The sequence below is a fragment of the Pimephales promelas genome, chromosome 8 (assembly GCF_988280905.1).
Source record: "Pimephales promelas chromosome 8, fPimPro1.hap1.1, whole genome shotgun sequence".
Taxonomy (NCBI): domain Eukaryota; kingdom Metazoa; phylum Chordata; class Actinopteri; order Cypriniformes; family Leuciscidae; genus Pimephales; species Pimephales promelas.
In genome coordinates, this window is record NC_142776.1 from 3,636,233 (window position 1) to 3,662,996 (window position 26,764).

Consider the following 26,764-nt stretch of genomic DNA (forward strand, 5'->3'; position numbering starts at 1 on the left):
ATTATTTTAATTATTTATAAATATTTAATTCACATCACATTATTTTTTTTCATTATTCTAATTGGAATTGGGCTGTAACTTTATTCACTCAAAAATATAAATGTCAAAATGGTACAAACTGATTCATTTGGATGCATTTTTTTTGTTTTGTTTTTTAGAATCAGGATTATGGCAAAAATGTCCTAATATAAATGAACAATTATCAATGTACATTAAAACAATCTAATGTAACTTTTTTCACACTTTAATAAGGGAAATGTATTGTTACTACGATATACTTAAAACATAAAACGAACAGATAAAAAGCACATTTTTAGTTTCATTGTACTTTTCAAACTCCAGAATGAAATGTCAGGTACACCAAAGTTGATTTTGTTTGTTTTATTATAAAAAACCCAACATGATACTGCTGATACAGGATTCTGACAGCTAAACACAGGAAAACACACCAAGGCTGTGGTTACTAGCTCAACCGCACAAAAGAAATCATTTGGTGCTTAATGTCACAAATTATGGCATCAACCTTTGACCTGAATGGCAGCCGAGAGCTTGATGACATCAACAGCAGGATGGAAATAAGGACACTTTGATACTTCTATCAAATCATGCGTTTAGTACCATACACTTCAGCTCGGGTTCGAGGTGTACATGCTGGTATTAGTCTGATGTATGATGCGATCCGAAACTGACGTTTAGTTTGAATGGTGTGTATTACTTTGTGTTCTTGTTCACTGGCACAGCCGACACGTCTCACCTGTTAGTTTCTGATGCTTTTCCCTGTGCCGTCACTGTGTTTACTAAAAGCACAAAAAGTCAGTTTACCACAAACACAAGTTTTAGCTTATAAAATGACAATTCAGGCAAATAAGACATACTGTATAATTTTGGTTTAAACCCAAAAAGGCCTTAAAATCTTGAGTCCCTTCTCAAACTCCACCAAAAACATGAAATGTTAGTCGTGTAAATCATATTATATATCGCTATTAACATACCTCATTGTTAGATAACACATGTAATGCCTATTTCCTTAAAACACAATTTTAATGGGTTAAACGAAAAGTGCATAAAATGAGAATGACAAGGAAGCACAACTGAAATTCATTCAGGGGTCAAAGGTCATAGGCAAACTTTAGTAGTCACTTAAAAATACAATTTGCATGTTTTATATTTAAGGGATGTAAACGCAAAGGAGAATGAAAATACAACCCTAATAAATGGGAAACTGCAGCAAAAATCAAACGTTTGTTTCAGTCGCATATTCATATTAATCTGCAGTGATGCCTTCCAAGTGATCACTCTTTCCCTTAAATACACAGTCCCTGAATATAATCATCTTTTAGAATAAGGTTACATGTAATAAACTCGAATCAATCCAGATGTGCTCTTTTGTGACAAACTTTCCCAATAACCAACTAATTCAGTGCAAAAAAAACACGGGAAGCTTATGTCCATATACACTATAATGATGAGGGACACACAATCTTGGTTACACCTGTAACGACGCAAAAATACACACGATAAAAAAGACAATACAGACAGCTGGATGCTCAACTAAATGTCTATAACGCAGGACAGAAACTCTCAGGAACTGCTGCAAACTCCTAAAAAACGAGGCTGTGGAGACGCAAACTTTCATTTCACTTTCTATATTCCTTTCTCGTTTGTGTTCATTTACGTGACAGAAACCTCTAAATAAACCTACAGAAACCGCCCCATTCCCAGTACTTTAAACTTCCATCCAACATCCTTCAACACGTACATATTCCTTCCTGCTCTCCAGTCTCCACCACCTCACAACTCCACAGCCTCGTGAGTTAATGGACAGAACAGAAGTGTGATGAAGTGTTAATGAGCGTAAATTAGGATGAAAATAAACAATAAAGATGGGGGAAATGGTATTAGAAGTCTTCATTTCCTCTTGAGTGCTATGATAAGGCCTTTAAAATCTTCATCAACACTTTCCCTTCATTTTTTTGTGTGCTTTAAAAACCTTTCAGTTTCTTTTGGTGGCAGGATGGGGGAACTGACGGTTTTGAGACCCCTCCCACATCCTTATTATTAATTATGCGGGTGGGGCGGGGCCTGAGAAAGGGAGGCGGGTCTACGTGTGTGGCGCGGCTCCTTCGGGTTCCCCCATGGTGGAGTGGGAATGGCCAATGAAGTCGGGTGAGGGGGCGGGACAGGAAAGGACGGACTGGAAACGGACGCGCTACGGCGGCCAACCATAACGGGTAGACTTTGATTTCGCCTAAGCCCGTCCAATAAGCTGCCGCCTCCTGTCGCTAGGAAGGTGGCAGGTTCCTGTGGATGGGCACCGTCGGCATCAGACCCTTGGAGCACTTTTTTATCCAAGCCGAGCTTGCGCAGATGCTCCACGAGCTTGACGCCGTGGTGGTCCGGGTTGGTTGACTGGCCGTGAGGGGGTCGTTCAGGGCTGAGGAGATCCGGTCGGGACGCACGACCGAGTTTCAGCCCGTAAACGTCTTGCAGGAAGAGCTCAGCGGGACGGGATGCCAGAAAGTTGTCCGAAGAGGTGGATCGGGAGTCGAAGGGCACTGGGGAGGGGCACGGGGAGTGGGAGGGGGAGTTTGGAGGAGTGCTGGGAAGAAGACGGAGAGAAAGAGGCTTTTTAGGAGCCGCCACAGCGACGGGACCCTGAGCAGAGATGCCTTTCTCCAGCAGGAGCTTGGCGAGACCACCAGGGGGCGCTGCAGGCCGGCGAACCGGGAAACAATCACCCAGACTCAACCTGCAGGGTGTGACTGGAGTGCTGGGACCGGTCCGGAGAGAACTCGGGGTGTTAACGCGGACAGAAGGACTACAGGCAGAGCTGAGGAACAGAAACAATACATAACCAGCATTACAAGTACCCTGGTTAAGTAATCCGATTACATTTTCAAGTAACTAGTAAAGTAACATTACTTATAAATTTAAAACAAAACATCCAAGTTACCCTTTTTCAAATGAGTAATTCAAGTTTCCCATATATAGATCGACAGCTCTCCTGTCCTCATGTAGAGAAATCATGATTAAAGGGATACTCCACTTTTTTTTGGAAATAGGCTCATTTTACAACTCCCTCAAGAACAAGAACGCCCAGCCCGGATGAGAACAGGTTAATAAAAAGTTTAATAATTATATAAGAAATTTGAATCAGTCTAATAACACAACTGCTGTTGTCACCAATATAATAACAGTTGATCTTCCACCCTTGAACTTCTCGCTTTATTAAGACCGTAGTTGTTTTACCTTTGTGTAACCTGTGTGTTGTCACTGGGATGCATGATCCGGCAGGTAGTGAAGGTGTACGTGGAAAAAGTGGAGCTCTGATATTTCCCAGGGTTTATAGCTAAACAAGCAAAAAAAAAAGTGATCAACAATCACGCATTATTATTCAGGAACGGACACGTGGTGGTTGCAGTGACAGCTGTTTACCTGTAGAGGACGCTGTAGAGCCGATACTTAGGTCAAACTGGGGAACTGCAGATTCTGAGTCTGCTGTCTGGTTAACTGCTGTTGCTAAGGACACAACCGTTGCTATGGGCATAGGGGAGTTCCTGAGGGATGCAGGAAGGGGCGGGACATTATTAGCTGGGCTTTGGACACGCCTTCTCTCGGTCTTCTCTTCCGGAGTAGATGATGACCGCACGTGAAATGTGATTCCTTCCTCTTCTTCTTCCTCCTCATCCTCTTTTGTTTTTGTGGCCCGTGTCGTCTCCTCTTTTCTCTGGTGTTCCCTTGAGATTTTAGCCTGGTCTTCATCTTCTTCAAGGTCATTCAGATGATAAACACAGTCCTGAGGGAGAGGGCGGAAGCCTTTGGTAACTACACCTGGATGGGGGTCTAGAATAGTGGCCAGGTGGGGTTTAGCCAGCTGCTGCCAATGATGAAGAGTCAGAGAGCCTGCAGGGACAAACACTCAGCATATCAGGATGATCTCTGAGGGATCATGTGACACTGAAGACTGGAGTAATGATGGTGAAAATTCACAGGAATAAATTACATTTTAAAAGATATTAAAATTGAAAATTAACAATAACACATGCTTTTAGTTTATTTAAAATTAATGAATTAAATCTTACTATAAAGTGCGACTGTAAAAATGACTAAATCCCTTTTCATAAAAAGAAAGGTGCTATATGTAACTTTTCTTCTAAAATGAATCCTTTTTTAATGGCCTGTGTGTGAAGGGGTTGTAATCACAACTTTACAATGATCATCCACTAGTCGGGTTTTGCTATTACCCCTGAAGGCCAATATTCCCATTTCTACGTGAAGTCTCCGGGTCGGATTTTCCGCGAAAGCCGTCGGATGTGACGTGCACATCACACTTTTGTTTTTGCCCCCATTTTTCATGAGCTGAACTCAAAGATCTAGACCATTTCTGTGTACACAAAAGGCCTATTTCTCTCAAATATTGTTCACAAATCCGTCTAAATCTGTGTTAGTGAGCACTTCTCCTTCGCCGAGATCATCCATCCTCCTCACAGATGTGGCATATTCAGTGTAGGATTGCCAATACCCGCCAATATCTGCCTATACCTGTGTTTTCAATTGAAGCACTGCTATACTGTTATACTACCGGTATAATTTACAAGTCTTACGAGCAAAATATAAATGCAGGAGTATAATTCTCAAAATATATCAGTAGTAGACCCTTTAAAGAATATATGTACAAAATTTGATTTGGCCGTGTACCGTGAGTGATCGCTCTTGTGTTCGAGCACGAGCCCTCTTGTAAAAATTGGTTGCAATCTGGTTCAATCACCAATAGAGGCCGCTAAAAAATACATATAGCACCTTTAACTGATTGTTCTATTTGAATCAATTTCAGAAAAACCTGACTGTTTTTTTAGGCACGCTATCCTATCCTCACCTTCCATTGGTTTAACAATCTGCAGTTTTTCAGGAAGAAATGTCTTGAAACAGCTGGAGGAAAAGGAGAATTCTGATAGGTTGGTGAAAGAAGAGACGGTGCTTCCCGTTGGTGAACTGCACCCGCTCGCGCCCGCGTCCGACTGCTTCAGCTTCCGGTCTCGCTCCGCCTGGAAGAACTGTCGCTCGCACACAAAGTTCTGCCTCCGCAGGGAGAGCCGGTTCACGGCTGACGTCAGGTCGTTTCCTCCGGGAGAACCGGGCTGACCTCGACGGGAGTTCTCTCTGCAGCGCACAAAAGCATTGTGGGTATAAATTAGGGCTGTCGCAGATGAGTCCAATGCTTTGAGGAGTGACCAATGACTTTTTGGAAGTATGACCAACATCATAATTTTCACTGAAAAATGTAATCTGAACAAGTAACTTCCACTTTTGTTCTGACCATCTAAGGGACAAACGCAATGCAGTAAATCAAGCTGATTAATAATAACGATGGCTTATCATATCAAACCGTGCAAATTATACTTTGTCCTTAAATTGGTAATGTTCAACGACTAAATTTAATGCAATTCTGATATTATCCTTGTTTTCGCATGGCACGTTTTTTTTTTTCTTTTTACACTGGTGATTGTCATTTAAACCTTTCTGGATCTGCCATCAAATTGATAAGTTTAATTATACCAAGTGCTGTGAGAAAAGGCTATAAATCTTCACTTCCAACATCCTCACACGCAATATAGCTCCTTCTTTATGTGTACAGATGTGTGTGTACAGATGTGACGTAATGATGCAAAGACATGATGGAATTTCCTGTGTAAATCCACCAGTTCCACTGGAATTAAAACTTTAAAACTTTAACCCAAAAAAGTAACGGACTGGAGCTTTAATGTTTGTAAAGCTTTAAAGAGTATTGTCTGTATTAACTGTATTGTCTCATATGCCCTCAAGAGGGTGCAAGCGAGCGCTATAAGCAAATATAAAATAAAATCAAGCATCCCATCTTTTAATTTATTTAAATTAAATGACATTTACTTTTTAAAGTGCATTCCCTTTTGAAAAAAAATTGTTCTTAGGTAAAATATAATTTCCCTAATGTGAAAGCGAGGAAAATTAGGCTACAATAGTGCATTAAAGTATAAGTGCATCAGTAATCTGAGAAAACACACTTCAGCAGACAGCGTAATGAACTACAAAATAGCAAAACTGCCATTCAGAAACAATCCACTTCTACTCACGACATCTACATTTTGTTCATCAAAAAAAAAAGCAGCGCACCAGCTGTATACTAGATAAGCTTATCATCAAGTTACATCATCGTCATGTCCCATGCACCTCTTGACCTTTTATAGTCGAACTATGCTCTTGTGTTGACACCAAAAATTCGAATGTGCAGTTTTTTTTTAAATTCGACAAATATTCGAAATCCGAATTTTTATTTGACAGCCCTAATATGAATACATTCTCCAATCACACTCACTTGGTGACGTCCACATCTCCAGCTCCTTCCTCTGTGTTGTGTGTGTGTGATAGATAGGGCACTGGTGTCATGATCACGCCGCTGCGAGCGGATCCAGGGATCGGAGGCACAGCGGCAGCCGCTCTCATCACGGCCCGGTTCACTGACTGTACTGTCTGGAACACACGCTTATGGGTCGACCTTCAAACACAGAGCAGACGGGGTCAAAGGTCAGTACTGCTGAAGGAACACATGGCTACGGAAACTTGACGTGTGTGTAAGGGTGAATTGTGAGTGTCACCTCTGGTCCTCAAAGGCGATTTCTTCATCTACACTCAACTCTCTCCTCATAGTACCTTCAATCTCAGCTGCCAAAGAATCCTAAAGGACAAAAAAAGCAATGACCTTATAACTCAAAGAGACAGAGACAGTAAAACAACAACTAAATGAAATAAGACAAAAATTTTAAAAAACCTGAAACGAAAAAATAAAACAAAAAATAAAAATAAAACAAACAACTGAATTAAACGAAACAAATGAAAAACTGAATAATAAAATAAAAAAACAAAAGCAAAACAAATGAAACAAGAAATCAAATAAACTAAACAATAAAACAAAATTAAATTAAATAAAATAAAACAAACTAAATTAAATAAAAGAAAAACTAAACAAAATAAAACAAAAAACTGTATTAAACAAAACAAATGAAAAACTCAATAATAAAATAAAAAAACAAAACAAAAGCAAAGCAAAACAAAAACAAATGAAAGAAATAAAATAAACTAAACAAATTTTTTTTTAATGAAATACAATAAAACAAACTAAATTAAATAAAACATAAAAAATTTAAATAAAACAAAAACAAAAAACTGAATTAAACGAAACGAATGAAAAACTCAACAAAAGCAAAGCAAAACAAAAACAAATGAAACAAGAAATAAAATAAACCAAACAATAAAACAAAAAACAAAATTAAATTAAATACAATAAAAAAACTAAATTAAAGAAAACAAAAAAATTAAAATAAAACAAAAAGTAAACAAAATAAAATAAAACAAAAAGCTGAATTAAACGAAACAAATGAAAAACTCAATAATAAAAAAAGCAAAACAAAAAACAAAACAAAACAAATGAAACAAGAAATATTCAAACAAAACTGAATGAAATACAATAAAACAAACTAAATTAAATAAAACATAATAAAACATACAAAAATAAAATAAAACAAAAACTAAACAAAATAAAAAAATTAAATACAATGAAAAAGACAAAAAAAGCCTACTAAATTAAACAAAATAAAACAAAGCAAATCACAAAAAAACAAAACAAATGAAATAAAATGAGAAATAAAAAGAACAAATGAAATTTAATAATAATAAAACGAAATAAAACAAACAAACAAAAATGTATACAACAGATTGCAATGGGTATTATAATGCTTAGCATGTGCAGGTTACTGAATAAGTTTCTGAACAGATGTGATTGTAAAAGAAGAAATGTGTGTGAGAGATCCGTGTTTCTCACCATGGGATAGAGTCCGTAAGACAGGTGTCTGCGCAGGCCTGCAGACGGAGTGTTCTTACTGCGCAGATCCTTAATCTCCTCCTGAGACTCATGCAACATTCCCACACACTCTGCATTTCTGTCAGACAGCTCCTTAAGCTAACACACACACAGACCAATGTTTATTTTCCGTAGTCAGCTGGTATAATATAGCATGATTTATAAACATGACTTTGATTATTCTTTGATTCATTGTGTTTACATGCTTGATGTTTGTTAACACACAGTAAGAATGAATGTCACCAATGTTTTAGCCAGTCTTGACTGCATACCATCCCAACCTTAACTTATCGGACCTCAAGTTTCCACCCAAAATGCCATAACCAATCAGAAAAAATGAGAAAAACATACATTTCTTTTTATGATCGCACATTGCTGGTACTCAAGTGCATTCCTACATTTATTAATTTAGGGAGTGTTTTTTCTGCCATTCTGCCAGTTGCTCTTTGATGCACTTGGGTGTGTCTCTATATCGTATCAGTTTGACAAAATGTTCTTAAAATGACGATATGCGATATACAAAGAGATTAAAGGCATGCTTGCCATTATGCTTCCAGTGAAATGATCACAGCATTGTTTATTAACCAACACTGTCCTGTGACATATTATAACACGCCAGCCTCTACGGACATATTTCATAAGTTCAGCTGAAGTGCAATGATAAGACCAACACACCACATGGATGAATGAGTTTATGGCCTTTTCTAAATCACAGTGACTAAGCTGCTTTGCTGTAAAACTTTAAAACTGATATTTAAAAAGCTTTAAGACTTTAAATCAAGTGGATTAATTCAAACAGGGCTTTTTAAATAGAGTGATCGGTCTTAATCCAGATTTGCAGACGGTTTGGTTTCCGGCTCTTTACATCAGTGTGTGTGTGTGTAGCTTTACCTCAGCCGTAAGCTGCCGTTGTGCTTCCTTTGAGGCTTGAAGGTGAATTCTCAACTCTTCCTTTTCTAGCGCCAACTGAGAAAAACAAGACATGCACAATTATACATCAACATACACTATTGTTCTGCTCACCATGGCGGCATTTATTTGATCCAAAATACAGTAAAAACTGTAATATTGCTAAATATTACTACACTTCAAAAGAAATGTTTTCTGTTTGAATATATTGTAAAAAGTAATTTATTCCTGTGATCAAATCTGAATTTCCAGCATCATTACTCCAGTATTCAGTGTCACATGATCCTTCAGAAATCACTCTAATATGTTCAGTTGCTGCTCTGTGCTCTTATCATTATCAATGTTAAAACAGTTGTGCCGCTTCATATTTTTGTGGAAAACAGTGATACAATTCAGGATGCTGATGAATAGAAGGTTCAAAGGAACAGTATTTACTTTGTATAAGAAAACTTTTGTAAAATTATAAATGTCTTTTTCACTTTTGATCCTTTTAATGGATCCTTGCTGAATAAAAACTTTCAAACCGTATTCTGGACAAATGTGGGGATTTATTTTTAAAAAACACTTCCCTTGATCTGAGCGGTACAAGACTTGGCTACTTTTCCTAAGTTTGCCTCCTGAACACACACAATTTTTTTTTTGACTCAATTCTACAATGTTAAGTGGGTGAAAAAAACCCTCCTTAATCTTGTATTTGGGTCAAAAATGGGCACCCATAGAAATGAATGGGAAAAACTGTAATTTAGAGCATTCTAAAATAAGCCAAAATAAGACACCAGGTGACAGCAAAGCCACTTCATCTTTAGGTTTTAGCTCTAAGAACTTATTGGAATGATATTTTAATGTAGTTAAACAAAAAAAACACAAAAAATAAGCATAATTAACACAGAAAATATGGTACTTTTTGAAGTAAATAAATTCAAAAAAACCCTAAAATAAAAAAAAGAGCTATAAAGTAAATACGGCTTGAGGGCTAAAAAAAAAAAAAAAAAAAAACCCTCCCGCAGACCCCAAACCTCTGAAGAGTAGTGTAAATGTGCCCGCGGACCTCTTTGACTCTGTGCTGGAGCTCTACGATCTGTGTGAGGAGTTGGGCGATCTCCTCCTGATGTCTCATTAAATCCTCGTTCTTCAGGGAGAGCTCGTCCGTCAGTGACACCATCTGACTGTTTGTCTCGCCTGTTAAACAAACGACTCCAAATAAGCATTTCACCCACATCACATTCTATAGTATGTTTCCATGCGCTTATTTTTGTCGAATGAATCCAATCTGATTTCACATTCTGAAAGTTTTGGTAACGCTTCCTTTTACAGTACAGTACTTACAATGTACTTACAATGTACTTACCTAGAAAGTACTGGCTAATATAAGGTAAGTACATGGAACAGGGGTAGGTTTAGGGTTAGTACTAGTTATTACCCAGTAATTGTAGTTACTAAAATAAGTACATAGTATTTACATGGGTAAGTGGACTGTAAAAGGAAGCGTTACCAAAGTTTTGTTTATACGAACCCTATACTAGGTATGGGCAACGATTAATCGCGATTAATCGCATCCAAAATAAAAGTTCGTGTTTACATGAAATATGTGTGTGTGTAGTGTGTATAATTATTTTGTACATATAAACAAACTAACATGCATGTATATATTTAAGAAATATTTGCATGTATATACTTACACATAATTTATATTAAATATAAATATTAATATTTTATGTATTATAAGCATGTTTTTCTGAAATATATAAATGCATGTGTGTGAATTTTTATATAAAAAATAATTATACACAGTGCACCCACATATATTATGTAAACACAAACTTTTATTTTGTATGCGATTAATCGCGATTAATCGTTGCCCAGCCCTAGCCAAAAACAACAGCGCTCGCATGAATTTTTTGTGGCATCCCAGAACGCATCCCAAAAAAATTTCATCTAAATGGCAGACAAATTTAGTGTCCATGAATGAGGCTTAATTTGGTTTATCCTGCTGCTGATGTAGACAGTATAGAGTCGCTGAACACACTCACGTAGCTCTTTAACGCAGTCGTTCACCAGCTGCTGTTCTTTCTCCTCATAAGTGAAGGTCTCCTTCTTCAGGTGACTGGCCTGTAAAACATCAGAGGTCACGCTTTGGTCAAACCCTTCAGCTCCTGAAACATCAGGCAGAGCCCGTGCCGCACCTCAGATCTCAGCGAGAGGTTCTCGTCCTCCAGCTCCTGGAGTTTGGCCTGAAGGGCCTCCAGCTGGCTGAGGGCGAGAGCGGCCCCCGAGGGCCCGGGGTGGCGTAGCGGCGTGGAGCAGCTGGAGTCGGTCTCGCTCTCCTCGCTGGCGCTCGCAACCATCCGGAGGAGCTCATCCTTCTTCGCCAGCTCATGCTGAAGCTGATGAACCTGATACGGAGAGAAGAGCTGAGTATAAAACTGAACCCACTTTGAAATCGGTTTTAGATAACAAAAAATAACAAAAATATTTGACAACAACTTTTTGTTTACATTTTTTTAGGACCCATTGAAATTCCATTTTATTTTTCCCAAATTAGTTTCCCCGTCCTTTTAACTTTCCTGGGTTCCATTTTAATGATTTAATTAAATTTGAATGCTTGAAAACACATCTAATCAATAATTTTTTCTATCCACAATATGAGCATTTTGGCTGATACTGATAATTCTTTATTTTTAAAAGCTGATAAGCGATATATTAGCCGATAAATCCAAATTTGTATGATAACAAAAACAAAAGTCACGCCATTAAAAGGCATGTCCCAAACATTATAATGGCTTGATGTTGCACTTAGCAGTATTTTCCATTTCTGAAGCGATTCCAATCATATTTTATATAGATTTAATATATCGGCCCGATAATAATAACATTAAAAATTAACATATATTGGTCAACACTGATATGGTGGCCGATATATATATTATATAATATATGGTGTGCTCATGGTGTTTCGCTTGTCGCCAGAGGGGGCATAGTTCTGCAAAAACTCAGAGACTTGCGTTTTGCATGCGGAATGTCGTTGAATATGGAAAAATTTGAATGAATAAATGAAGAGTAGGGTTATTGCGACTGAGTATGGACGGGTGTCTGTTAATATTTAAACCGCAAAAAGATTGTTATTGAAATCTGTATGTTCTGCATGTCTCTGTGTTAAATTGTTAATGTTTTATGCATATATTTTATTAACACAGTTTTTGACTGTAAATTTGTTTTAAATCATAAATCCAGAAAAATTAAGAGCACAGAATTTAAGACAAAATGGGGCCTTATTATTGAAAAAAATAAAAAAATCATATATATATACGATCTCGATAAGTCGATCCCCGAACGCCGTTCATACAGTTCAGCTCACTCAGCACGACGTTCATGGTTTGACTTGTCGTGACTGTTTTCCAAGATGGCTCCTGTCTGTATACACGAAGTCTTTATAAAGTATCTTCTTATTAAATGGTCTGTACACTTACAAAGTTCTCAATGCTTCGTTTTGCATGTATGGACCCTCATTATGTTACTGTGTTAGTGTGGGGCTATTTTGAGCCTTGTTAGTGGTATAAACTAGTGATGTCTTTTTACTTATTATATGCCCCCATTACTAGCGTTATAATCTAAACCGTTTTTAGAGATAAAACTCTTTACATTCGATTATCATGATGAAAAATCTCAGAGAACGGTCGACAAGGTACCGATGTTTTATTAGACGAAAGGGTCATTTTGCGCCGGAGTTCTCCTTTAATGACTGGATTATGTGATTTCGTCCATGTTTTCCGCATTGTGGAAATCCTACTTGTACACGTTTAGCCTCAATTTTTTGTACCTGGTCTACAGCTTGTGCTAGCTGCTCCTCCAGAGATTCGTTTCGCTCCTGCAGCACATGGTTCCTCTGCAGGAGAGACTGGCCAATCCGTGCGGCCAATTCCAGATCACGATCCCTCTGCGGGACGACATCGTAATACAAACAGGCAGATAATCAAGAGTCATGACCATCAAAAGCAGACTAGACAAAGCATTCTGAATGATCACGTCACTCACTTCAGCCAGGAGGTGTGTGACCACGTCGATGTCATTGTAGGTCTTGGTCATCTGCTCCACCCGCTCAGCGCTGAGAACTACAGAGAGAGAGTCACACAAACAAAATAACAGTTCATGCATCAAAAAAGAAATCCTACAAATACTGGCAACTACACTAGCGGTGCATGGGGATATAGTTTCTTTCTATGAATAAATAGAAAAAAAAAAGGTTAAGTTTTCTCTCTCTCCAAGACGAACCAAAATATGAAGGTGTAGAAACACCCACACGCCATATGGCAAGCTCTACACATGCACCAAACACACACTGCAGTGATGTCATGCACAAACCCAAAGTGCATTCAAAAACATATGCATTCAGATTCACTATTAAATTGCATGCATTACACACTTTTTTGAGAGAGAGAGAGAAATTACTATTTTTATTTAGCAAGGATGCATTAAATTGATCAAAAGTGACAGTAAAGACATATTTACCTGTTTCAACATTGATAATAATAATCAGAATTGTTTAATGAGCAGCAGATCATCCTATTAGAGTGATTTCTGAAGGGTCATGTGACACTGAAGACTTATAGTTTTAAAATGTACTGTTTTCCATTCTTTTATATTTTCTATTTTACAATATGGCCGTTTTACTGTATTTTTTTGTGATCAATTTTTTTTATTTTAAGTTAACATACCAGATACAAATCAAGGCTCACTGAACTACAGACAGATGCCATGAAAACTCTCCACATATGAGAAAAAAAAACAAAAAACAACAAAAAAAAACAACATATATATATATATATATATATATATAATAAAAACATGTATTTATATATATATATATATATATATATATATACATATATATATAATAACAATAATATTATATATATATATATATATATATATATATATTAGGCTTGCCGCGATAGACGGTGTTGACGGTGTTACCGGTTTTAAGCCCCATCACCGGTGACATCACTTTCCCACCGTGACACCGCGATGTCTTGACTTTTTTTTTTAAAGTATTCGTTTTTGCTAAAATATTTATTTGAATTAATTTAAAATAATAATTTTCAATTATTTAGTTCTGAAGAGAGCATTATAATTAAAAATGAACTGCGCAACGCGTGCCGTCACGTCACAGATCAGCAAGCATCAGGATTCCATTTAGCACGTGTGGAGACGAGAACGAGTCAAATTACAGAAAAGCAAGATAATGCCGAAAGATTTGGTGTCAAAACGCAATGCAAAAGCGCCTGTTTGGCAATATTTTGGCCAATATATATTAATGTTAATAAATGCCAATTTATAGTGTTTTACTTTTTTTTAGAGTGCTGTCATTTATGTAGGCTAAGGTCCTTTTTAAAGTTTTTATTTTATATTCGTCTCTTTTTATTTGGTTTTATCTTATTTAAACTTTGTTTAATTTATTTAGGCCTATTTTGTTTTCTTATTCGTTAATAAACGTTTTATTTTTTTTGGGCCCACAGTTTGCCGATTTTCACTTTTTTCAGCATGGGGTTATTTTTATTCGTTCGTTATGCTAATAAAAGTTCTGTCTATATTTTATTCGTTTATTATTCTAATAAAAGTGCTGTCTAAATAAAAGTTTATTGTCAGCGAGTTGTTTTTTTTTTTTTTTTTTTTTTTTTTAGAGTGCTGTCATTTATGTAGGCTAAGGTCCTTTTTAAAGTTTTTATTTTATATTCGTCTCTTTTTAATTGGTTTTATCTCATTTAAACTTTGTGTAATTTATTTAGGCCTATTTTATTTTCTTATTCGTTAATAAACGTTTTATGGTTCTTATTTGTTTGGGCCCACATTTTGCCGATTTTCACTTTTTTCAGCCTATGCATGGGGTTATTTTTATTCGTTCGTTATGCTAATAAAAGTCTATAAATAAAAGTTTTATTATCAGCGAGTTGGTTTTTTTTTGTCCATTCAAGCAATTGACGCTTATTTCGAAAGTGAAAGTATAACGCGCTTGATTTAAAAGCTATTTAACCCCCCGCCCTGCCCTCCACGGTGACACCGGGATTACCGGTGTTGTCACACGTCGATTAACCGGTGGGAAATTTTTCTCACCGCGGCAACCCTAATATATATATATATATCCTAGCGTGTAATAATATATATATATATATATATATACTGTATATATCTTCTAACAGAATGTTTGCAATTTTTGTCCAGCTCTGAATAGTATTGTCACTTGCGTTTTACTGTATTTTTGATCAAATAAATGCAGCCGTGAACAAAAACAATCCTAACAAATCTTAAACTTCTGGACCGTAGCGACATAGATGGAAATCTAAAGTGAGTTTACTCTACACTTCAGATGAACTGCTCTCTACTGCGTATAAACACTAGAACTTTAAAGGGGTCATTTCCTAGACGTTTTAAGGCTTACTAATCATTTTTGTCAAAATTGCACCAAATGTTATTTAACAGGGTTTCCATTTAATTTCCTCAATTGTGCGAGAACCTGTGTCCAAACCAGCTGCAATGCAACAAATCGATAATCAATGAAACCTGGTTGTCCCGACAGATAAAGCAACAGCAAGACTTTTTAATCGACCTCCTGGTATCTAAAGCTGCAAATTTTTGCAATTTTCACATTCAGCATTGATGGATAAATTGCTTGCTGCGACATAATTTGACTACTGTACCTTTAAGGCTTTATGCAAATCAGATCTGTTACAGATCTGTGATTGGCTAACCTCTTCACACATGAAATGAGTGAATACTACCAAATAGGTTCTTATGTTAATGTTCTCATTTTTCAGCTTAGTTTCAATAGAGGGAGTTTTGAGTTTAGTAAATAACAGAGATATTAACAAGTTTTATACACCGACCGTTTTCCATATGACCCCTTTAATGCGAGTTTAGATGGCTCTAGGACACCAGACTACACAACACATGCTGGTTGTCCGAGGTCAAATACTAGCTCAAAAATAGAAGCAGAAACTAGGATGAAGAATAGACCACAGAAGAGTGGAATATAGACAGATAAAGCATCAGACAGACCGTGTTACCTTTAGAGAGGCTGTTAGAGCCATTATGGGGATAAGGGGAACCAACAGCCAGAAATGCTGCAGAAGGAATGAGAGAAAGAGAACGAGAGAGAGGGGAAAGACAGAAGTATTATATCCTGAGGAAATCTGGTAAACATCCAGAGAGGGTTCGCCAGCGGAGAAAGAAAGAGAGGGATAAAGGAGGAATAATGAAGCACCTGACAGCAGTCAATGTCCCGTGAGCAATCCTGAATTAAAATAAAGTCATTCTCATTAGGTTTAAACACACACACACATGTTTCACTACTATATTAGTGAGGACAATGCATAAGACTTCCATTGATTTTATATCAGGTTCATGATATTTTCTATGGCCTAACTCAACCGCATCACAGACACGTGTGAAACACTAGATTTAAAGAAAAACATGTTTTGGCTGATTTATTAGCCTTGTGATGATGACCACTAATCGGTTGTCCTCTCACTCACACTCACACACACCCTTACCTGATGCGAGATGGTGAGCTGTGAACTCTTCACTCAACTGAAGCATCCTGACGATCATTACAATACTTCACTGACATCAACCCGACCCAAACACACACACACCAAATAAACCTCTGATAAATAAAGCTCTGATCCACTCGGTCTAGTTCAGACGTATACACACATGAATATAAACTGTTGTATAACAGTGTCATGGACCTCAGCAATAAGTGACGCATTAGTAATCAGACACAAGGAGGAGAACTTTGACCTCCGGTAAGACATCAGGAGTGTGTGTCAGTCCGTCCAGTTCACTTCCAAGATCAATATCACAGCGGCCCGTGCAAAACTGTTTGCTACAACTTGGGACTTTTGCATAAGCGAACAACAATGACAGCACAACACAATAACACTGCAACATGGACGTTTGACCTGGAATCTCCAATCACGGGAATACTCGTGTTGTTAATGTTAACTGATAATAACCGTTAACTAAAAACTATTAAAAAGCTGAAATAAAATATAAATATTAGATGAAAAAACCCCATTTAATGCAGTTAGTTATTTATTCTGTTAAGTTTAAGTGCTAAAATTAGCGAACAATTGAAATAAAAATATCGGTACAGCTAAATAAAAATAATTAAAAATGCCACGTAAAATTATTAAAACTAAATATAAATGCCTATTACAGATATAAAGGGAATCTATGGTATTTTTGAAAAAATTACTAGTTGATTCATTCAATATAGTCTATGAAGTGAGTGAGGAATCAAGTTTTTTTATATATATATATATATACAGTATACTATATGCACCTGCAATACTGTTTATATAGTCTAACATGAGCTATCCATGGTTTTGCACTCATCTTGCACACTACGTTGGTTATGAAATAAACGTTACATTTTCATGACGACCTTAGTAAATGGTGTAGGATCCTCTATTATGTCTGTCCCGCTATAAATATGACATTGAGCTCTTGTTCATGCACTCTCATGTTCAGCCCTCCGTTTATAAACCTGAAATAGCCTCCATCTACCCCCTCTCGGGTTATTCTTAGTATCACATCATCATCGTCCAGCTGGGAGAAACTAGGGCAAAAAGTCTCAGCAGGACTCAGAGCTACCCTATACACACATTAGTGCTCTAGTACACATGGTTTGATGTTTCAATAGTATCCAACAGCACCAGTACAGGCCAGCTGTCTCAGACTGGAGATTAAGAGTAGGGTTAGTGAATGTGGTGGGGTGAGGTTAGCTATTTGCTCGGGTGGAGTTGAAAGTTGTAGCGAGGTTAGGGTTAGTGGCGTGTTAGGAGATCGTCAGCTGATTTCTGGTCTGAGACAGCTGGCCTTCTGTAGACATATCTAATAATAATAATAATAATAATACCTTTAATTTATAAAGCACTTTTCATTTGCGAACAGATCTCAAAGTGCTACAGCAAGCGTAAAATGAGCAAGAATAAGATAACATAAAAAGTGAAAATTCTAGATTAAAAGAAGCTTTTTCTAAATAAGAAAGTTTTTAAGCCTTTTTTAAAATGGTCGACTGACTGTGGTGCCCTCAGGTGGACTGGCAGTGAATTCCATAGTTGCGGGGCAGCAGAGGAAATATCTGTGATGTTTGTGTAGTTAAAGATACAGTCACATTAGATATTTAAAAAAAACTGGTTCAAAACTTGGTGAGCAGAATTTCAAGTCATCACAGGAGTGCTCTCAAGTCTGATTCAGGCTAATTTGTATGTTTATTTGGCATCACACACATCCTTCATCGAAAGGACAAGCAAGCACTGTGAAAATTTCAGCGAAAAAAACAAAGCGAGATAAATTTAGATCAAATTTGCATTTAAAAAATGCATATGAAAAAAAAAAAAAAGAATATTTATATCTTCACAATATTATTGCACAGGTCTATATAAATTGTTGTTGTATATAAAAAGTACTCGTTATACTATTTATACACTATATATACTCACATAAAGCGATTTATGCGATCAACTGCTAGATTTATAATATGAAAACAATTTAAACTACTTTATTTCCCAGCTCTAATCAGCTAAATGCAACTTAATAAAAATATTAAAATATTAAAAACATTGACATCATGCTTTTAATTAAAACTGCTTTGAAACAATAGCCCGTATTTGATTAATCGGATGAAGAAAAAACAAAAAAAAAAAAAATAAAAAGATGAATTTTAACCCATTATTTTGAAAATTGTTATTCCACATCCTGGCCAGTGTTGTAATCCAAAGAAAGGGCAATTTAAAGACAAAGAATGTATCTATGTAAGCTATGTGCACAAAAATAAAAAAGTTAAACATTAAGTGTTGCTAACGTTAAACTCCATTAAAATCAACTAAGTTGAGTCTCCCATGCAATTTCATTGTTACACTTCTTGAAACTTCCACGACTGCCATGTAGACACGCTAGGGTTTGAAACAGAGCTAATTTAGTATGTAGTATATGGACACGTTTAAATCTCAGAGGAATGTCATGTCGGTCAGCTTAAAGATGACATCAGCACAACATGAACTCTCAAAGATGACATCAGCAAAACAAGAACTCTTAAAGATGACATCAGCACAACATGAACTCTCAAAGATGACATCAGCACACTCGGCTGGTCTCAGTACAGGTCTGCAGTACACACTGCAGAATCGAGCCAGCACACACCCTCAAAAAAACTGCCACAGCAATTCAAAGGAAGCATTTAACAATGCCTGCATGCAACTACGCAAACAGACGGAGACAACACATACCGCATTCACACAGTCAGAAACACACGAGTTCACCCCATGTGCCCTGTCCGTTAAAAATGACCTTGAATTCCTGTCAGAAGTCCTGTAGTGCCTGTAAGCAGCACAAATACTTAAAAATAAAACACTCTCACACACACAAAATGTACAAATCCCGATATCGTCTCACCTTCTGCAGCACATTGATCATAGAGCTCCTCATGTTGTATGTTTAGCACCGGCATGACCTCTTCTTCTCTCTCTATTCATCCATCTATCCATCCATCTGCCCCTCTCCCTCCCGCCCCGTGACGCTGTCAGCTGCACTTAAGAGATCTGACCACTGAATTCCTGCGCCCTTGCCAGGGACGGGCACACACACACACACACACGCAAATGCAACTAACTACATGTTTCAGCTCAGCTGTAGATTTGAGATAAAGTAGATTTGCTAGTAACAAGCCACTTTTCCCCCGAGGTGTCCCGATACAAAGCAACTATAAAATAATTATTCTGATACCATATAAGTATTGCAAGCACAGTAAGTATTAAGTAATAAAAACAAACATGTCCTAAAGTTCCCTCTCCCCCATGTGTAACATTAGAAAGTTTGATCGGTTTGTTCTGCCAACTCATGTAAACGATCCTTTTAAAAAGGTTTAAATCTTCTATGGAGAAAGGATAACATTAATTATTTACTGAATAATAAAACTCTTGGAGAAATAAAGTGTACAACAATAATAATGTACAATAATATTATTTCATATTTTGTATTTTTAGGGGATTTTATGCTACTGAATTATATTTATGCAGCAGTTATAATCAATTTATTACCGCTTAACAACTATTTGAGCATAGACCAAAATTTTATTTCTTTAAATGTTTAATGCACAGACTTAAGTTCGAAGAAAGAAGAAACTTTAGCAGATTATTGCTGAAGTGAGAAAAGTAAAAAGGTATAAGAGTTTATTGTTCTGAAAAATGCACAGAAATGCTATTTTTAATTTTTTATCTGAAATATATATTTTCCAAAACATGTTTTGCTTTAAAACTGCAAGTAAATCAAGGCCATAATCACTGTAAAAATTAATTCGCTTTATCTAATCAATAAAATTGTGGCAGCAGATTACAAGCAATATTATTAATTAAATTTAAGAAATTAGAATTGAGTAATTATTAATCAAATTAACTCCTTAAAAGTTAGCCATTTAAAATGAAAAAATATTTGAATAACAGACTTAATTAAGAACTATTTATATTTATATAAGACACCTGATGTTAACAAGCCGAATCACTGAAGGAGAAAAACATAATTTTAAAACAATCCTAAAAAAAACACAGATCAACATAATGGTGATTTAAATGTATGTTTTTTTTTTTATTGTTTGTTTGTTGTTACTGTACGTTTTACTCATTTTAAATGGTTAACTTTTAAGGAATTAATTTGATTACGTATTACTCAATTCTAATTTGTTAAATTTAATTAATAATTTTGCTTGTAATCTGTTGCCACAATTTTTTGATTAGATAAAGCAAATTAATTTTTACAGTGATCTAAAGTTGTGTTCCAAATTTGAGGATGTCTCAGAAAATAAGCTTTCAGCGTGTGCAGTACCAAACGTTTCCACTAGATGAAATTCGATTCCCATTCATTTCCAATGCAGTCATTTTTGACCATGAGAAGTACAGTACAAGCGTGTGAATCATGTCCATGTTTTTTTTTCTTATTTGTGTCAAGAACGTACCAAACTTTGTACCATTCCAATGAAGTAAAACATCCTTTTTTGCATTTTTTTGCGCTTCCACAACAGTGGCAATCCTGACAGACATACAGTAGCAACCAAACAGTCATGCACACATGTTTGGCTGCAAACACACACTCAGAGTGACTTACTCATGTAGCGGAAAGTTTCCTCAGCCAGCATGGGTGAGATGGCGCTGGCTTCCTCAGGAGAGCAGGAGGGGGAGATGACCCAGTCCTGACCCTCGTAGAGATACAGCGAATCCCCGCTGACACCCTCGTCACACACCTTACTGCCCTCATCTACAAGACACAGAGAAATAACTCGCATTCAGTCAAGGGTTCAATGAACTTCACAGGTCAGAAGAGACACGCTTGCACATTTTGAATCCATCATGGACGCCATCTGCTGTTCATTCAACTCAGGATACACTTGGCCATATTATGAGGAATCATAACTTCCATATGTTGAGATAAAAACAAATACTTTCAGAACTCATGAAGAATGTGCAAAACATGAAATTTTCATGAATGCTTCACTAAACGACTAGTTCATTATTCTGCAATGAGGAAGCGTTGTATAATTATTCCGTATCATGTTTTTCTGTGCCACTACAAATGAATCATTCTGACCAGTCCCTAGATGTCACAGTGATATCAGCCTATCGGGTGATCAGAAACTTGTTCGACTCAGTCTAGGAATGTGTGTGTGGAAAAGTTCATTCACTTGTGTTTCTCCACCTGCCGCTCAGCATATCCTTACAAAGAAAGAGTCCCAAAATGTATCATTTATAGATTTATAATTAAAAGTATGATGTGACTTTAGGTCAATTACTACATCAGTTTTCTACACAAGCTTCTCAACCCGGGCGGCCACCGCAAGATGGCTTTAAATGATTTAAAATGAGACAAAACAACTTTAAAATAAGCTTTTTTTCTTCAATATTTTAATTTGTTACCTCAACTATCATTTGTATTTCTCTCAGTCGGGTTAAACTTGGAAGTCATAGATATTTTTATAAAGAATATACATTTTCCTAGTTTCCATTTTCCTATACATTTTCCTAGTCAAGCAATAAAATATTTTGAGTAAATAAAAAACTAAAAAAAAACACTTGTGTTCAAGAATAACTAGAAATGTTGCTTAGCCCAATTGTTAATAAATAATCATTATAATAATATTAACAATACGTATCCTATATCATATACAGATAATTGTGTATGTAATTATAAATATATAATGCTAAATATATAATACTATATATATATATATATATATATTATATTTTTTTTTTTTTTTTTATGGAATATTCCAGTATTATAAATGATTTATCCCTAAACATCGTTTTTTCTTTTTAATTCAAACATTTCTTCTGGTACAAAGGCCTCTTATATGTCAAAAGATCGAGGCACGTTTGATTTTTATCATGTCATGAGCCCTGTAAGTCTTACATTTCCCTAATATCTTCCTTTTTTTGTTGCTCGGTTGGGTGAATATGTGGTTCAGTGAAGCAGTTTACAGTAGTTAGTAATTCAGTCTGATGTGACTTCCTCTTTCTGTGTCTCACACTCACACACACACACACACCTGTTCCCGCAGCTGTGTCCTTCTTCTCAACGCTCATGGGCTTCACCTCGAACATTCTGATTGGTCAGCTGGGCGAATGAGGGCGGGGCTTCTCACTCATGCCCAAACCGCACCAGCAGAAGATGTCAGGCTGCTGATGTCACATCCTGTCAAGACACCATGGAGATGTGCAGACTCCAGCCTATCCCTGAAAGACAAAGAAAATACCATGACATTTACAGTAATAATCACACACACACACGTGTGTTTTCAGAAACGTGTATAATCACTCCTTATTCTCTCTCTGCTGACATTTCAGTGCTTCTCCTCCAGCTGTTCGGCGGATTATCTCTCCGCTTCAGCAAGCGTGTGTGTGACCGAGCAAGAGACTGAAGGATAACATTTGAACCATTATACTGTATCATGTGGAGAGCTATGGGGAAGGCTTCAGTCGTACTGTATAGTTTTTTTGCTGATAATTTACTCACCCCCATGTCATCCAAGATGTCCACGTCTTTCTTTCTTCAGTCGAAAAGAAATTAAGGTTTTTGATGAAAACATTCCAGGATTTTCTCCATATAATGGACTTCACATAAAAATGAACGAATCTTTTTTCGAGTCATTTGGTTTATTCAATGAACGAAATGACTCGAAAAAAGATTCGTTCATTTTGATGAACGAGTTCGAACAGGAGAGTCGAACAGGAGAGTTTTTAAAAAAAATTTTTTAAATGGCCGATCGTTTTGCTATAAGATCCTTATTCATCATCTGGTGTCGTTTAAAGAACCGTTTGGTTCCCATTGAAGTTCATTATATGGAGAAAATCCTGGAATGTTTTCATCAGAAACCTTCATTTCTTTTCGACTGAAGAAAGAAAGACATGGACATCTTGGATGACATTGGGGTGAGTAAATTATCAACAAAAGTTTTTTTTAAAAGTGAACTACTCCTTTAAAGTACAATACATGATATCCAGAACCAATTTAATTAATTTTATTAAAAGGAAATTAGCCAAATAACCAAAATATCATTACATAAAAAAATATGCATTATGAATAAAAACAGAAATAATAATGATTGAATATTATGATTACGATTTTTATATTCATAATGTACACATTGTTTGGGGGTTTTCCAATTTTTGTGTAGTAAAGTATTATTACTGTTATTATCGCTATATTTATTAATAAAAACTGTATGCATAATTCATACTTTTACTACTTATCATGATAGTGTAACATACATAGTTATGAGTGCAGATAGGATATTTTCTGAAGTGTGACTTTAGGGTCTTAATAGTTTTTGGGACGACTGTCTCTAAAGCGTGACTGTTTTCCTCAGGACAGGCCACAGAGAGGGGGCGAGGGCCACTTCCTGTTGTTCAGAAAATGAAAGGCTCAAGAACGGTTTAAAGAAGCACACATAAACTTCCTGTCTTGAGGTCTGGAGAGAAGAAAATCCCATAGAAATGTACATGATGAGGTTTACAGAACACAGGATTCATTCGGGAAACAAGGGATGGTTCTACGGATGAAGTCAAAACTCGGCTTACATACATGTAAAATAAATCACAAGCCAACCAAAAAAATAAAGGCAACAGAGAGAGAAGTATTTTATATTTTCACACCATTTAGACATCATTCAGTTTAAGGTTTCATTCATGTTTTTAGCAGGTGATTCATGGAGCGAATCAGTAAGATCATTTTTATGTTTTTAAAAGAAGATTCACCATGCGATAAAAAAAAATACAGTAGAAATGTGAAATATTACAATTTAAATCCTTGATAATCCTTAATAAACATTTAAGATTATTATCTATCAATGGTGAAAATATTATTGTGCTCTTCTTACTATTTAAGGAAACCGTGATATAGGCTATATATTTTTTATAGGGCTGTCAAAAGATTAATCGCGATTAATCGCATCCAAAATAAAAGTTTGTGTTTACATAATATATGTGGGTGCACTGTGTATAATTATTTTGTATATATATATATACACACACACACACACACATGCATGAATATTTAAGAAAAAAATATTATTTATATATAAAATATTTTTATTAACATATAATAGAAATGTTATATAAATCGATATACAGTATATACATGAAAATATTTCTTAAATATATACAAGCATGTGTGTGTGCATCCATTCCACATATATTATGTAAACACAAACTTTTATTTTGGATGCGATTAATCGCGATTAATCGTTTGACAGCCCTAATTTTTTATGTTGTTTTGTAACAATGTGCATATGTTTATTAAAGTAAAATGTCTATAGACGACATGTCGTACTGCAAACAAAAGTGAAAATTAAAATCGAAATGTACATTTTGTAACTTATTACATATACTGGCCATCTCTCTTCTGCTTTCATTTCCAACTAATCCTCAAAACATGATCCTAAGCACTTAATCCTCAGTGTTGGACCGTCCCTCTCGTTTCCCACAAAACTCTAGTATTTATTAAAACTGAAAACTTGATTTATTCTCTTGTTATGGTCAGAAGATAAGCATCCATGCAAGGCCTTTCTGTCAAATAATTCCCAACAACGATATTTATGTTCTTCCTCTTTTTGTCTTTCTTCGGGAAGTTACAGTACTGTTACTTGGGAAGTGCAGAGATTGTGATGACAACCTCTGTTCTTTTAATATCGATCGAGCCTCATGCCCACAATGTCTGACCAGACCATTACAGGGAACAGATATTCCAAAGCCTCAGAGTTATTAATAATCTCAACTTGCCTCAATGCAAAACCAGCATCGCACAAGCATATCAACGCATCCCAAAAGTAGAGCTATATGGTTCTGCTGTTCAGACGCTCCTCAGGATTGTGTCTGACTCTGATCCAGATGTAATGCAAAGCTCATGACAGCCGCCGCTCAAATTATACCAGCATGACTGCAAACTCCATCTAAATGACATCTGAAATAAATCATTACACGTCGTCCCATATATTCTCATCTCAGCCTCTCTGGTCGCTTAAGGGCGAGGAGAAGTGGAGAACCGTCAATAAACCTCCATTAGCATCTGTTCATCAATCTCCCCAATCTGCAATCATATAACGGTTATCCTACAAACTAAAACAAAAACCATGTGAGAGATGAGATCAGGGGGCTCACATTTAAGTCTGAAATATGACTGTAAGGAAACTATTAAAGTCAAACACATGAGGCATGATGTCTGTAGTGTACTGCAATTCTTGCCATTAATATATGGCCTCATCATTAAAGGAAACAAAATGTAATATAAACAATTTAATTTTTACCTTTTAGTTGCTCGATCTGATAAATGTGAAATATTACAACTGTAAAATTGTAAAATGTAATGTATTCAGTGTCACATGATCCTTCAGAAATCATCCTGATATGATGATTTGCTTCTCAAGAAAAATGTAACATTATTATTATGAGTTTAGCTGTCTGTGTAATATATATATATATGTCAAATATGTCAAATAAGTCAACAGGTCGAGTTCATAAAACTAAAATTCATAAATCATCCGCTGTTAATGATAACGATTGATTTTTAATTGTCTCTGTGCATGATGAATGTGATGAAAATCATGTATAACACCTGAACACAAATACATGAGCAAAAGCAGCACAGAGATGCAGCCCATCTGATCTGATGCAACAGATTTCATAATCCCTGCAGATGTCACACAGATTATCCAGATCTTTAAAACACGCACAATTGTAACAGAAAACACACATACACGTCTATTGAACACTCGATTAAAAACATACAGTGAACAATATGCGTTAAACTAGATGGATTGATCTGAATCCCAATGGCCACATATGAGCATCAGCACATCGGTGAACCGTCAAACTCATCCACTCATTTTACATACACACACATCTCTGTCCACCAGCTGTGAAAGAGTGGAGAATATGCCTCTCTCTTACCTTTAGTTCACGTAAAATCCGTTTATCCGAGCGTTAATGGTGGTACATGTGGCTCCTGTCAGTTCGAGCTTTTGAGACAATAGCGAACGGAACGTAGAGGGAGGGGTATTTGGGGAAGAGTTTGGGCAAAACTGGCGTCAGTTATTCATAAATACGTCATACATTGCGCGACATTTATTTTGTGATAAAAGTCCGAGGGATATTTATTTATTTATTTTGTATTGGTCACAATCACAATAATTCTTATACATTTTCGACGACAACAACAACAACAACAACAACAACAACAACAACAACAACAATAATAATAATAATAATAATATTAGGAGAAATTGTAAACATTAGAGTGGTCAGGAATTATATTATTTTTATATATTTATTTTGCTTATTATTTTATATATTTATTTTGCGACAGAAGTATTGTCTTGTCTCATTATCTTAATTATTTACATATGTCCCTTTGAAAACAAAT

At 36.1% G+C, this 26,764-nt stretch overlaps 1 protein-coding gene across 4 annotated transcripts; it reads right to left on the bottom strand.

Moving 5' to 3' along the window:
* Positions 1-366: 366 nt before the first annotated feature.
* Positions 367-26,458, bottom strand: trak2 (trafficking protein, kinesin binding 2). Of its 4 annotated transcripts, XM_039648718.2 has the most exons (17): positions 26,293-26,424; positions 22,395-22,581; positions 20,960-21,109; positions 15,862-15,918; positions 12,836-12,912; positions 12,621-12,737; positions 10,987-11,196; positions 10,834-10,912; positions 9,852-9,982; positions 8,786-8,860; positions 7,856-7,993; positions 6,633-6,712; positions 6,353-6,532; positions 4,877-5,160; positions 3,436-3,903; positions 3,250-3,349; positions 367-2,830 (listed from the first exon to the last, which is right to left on the bottom strand). In XM_039648718.2, the coding sequence occupies exons 2-17, from the start codon at positions 22,447-22,449 to the stop codon at positions 2,059-2,061; spliced, it is 2,973 nt and encodes a 990-aa protein (XP_039504652.2). In that variant the 5' UTR covers positions 22,450-22,581; positions 26,293-26,424; the 3' UTR covers positions 367-2,058. The 4 variants fall into 4 exon arrangements, with proteins under 4 accessions (XP_039504652.2, XP_039504653.2, XP_088989875.1 ...); XM_039648719.2 differs by lacking the exon at positions 15,862-15,918 and having other exon boundaries at positions 26,293-26,458; XM_089133749.1 differs by lacking the exons at positions 20,960-21,109; positions 22,395-22,581; positions 26,293-26,424 and adding an exon at positions 19,256-19,351.
* Positions 26,459-26,764: the final 306 nt, after the last annotated feature.

Bases quoted from the DNA above. Each gene is read 5' to 3' on its own strand.
- trak2 (XM_039648718.2), bottom strand. From the start codon at position 22,449: ATGTTCGAGGTGAAGCCCATGAGCGTTGAGAAGAAGGACACAGCTGCG. The intron at 8,861-9,851 runs GTCCGCGGGCAC...TGTTTTTCTCAG, and splicing joins TCCAGCACAGAGTCAAAGAG to TTGGCGCTAGAAAAGGAAGA. The intron at 6,713-7,855 runs GTGAGAAACACG...TTTGTCCTTTAG, and splicing joins CTTACGGACTCTATCCCATG to GATTCTTTGGCAGCTGAGAT.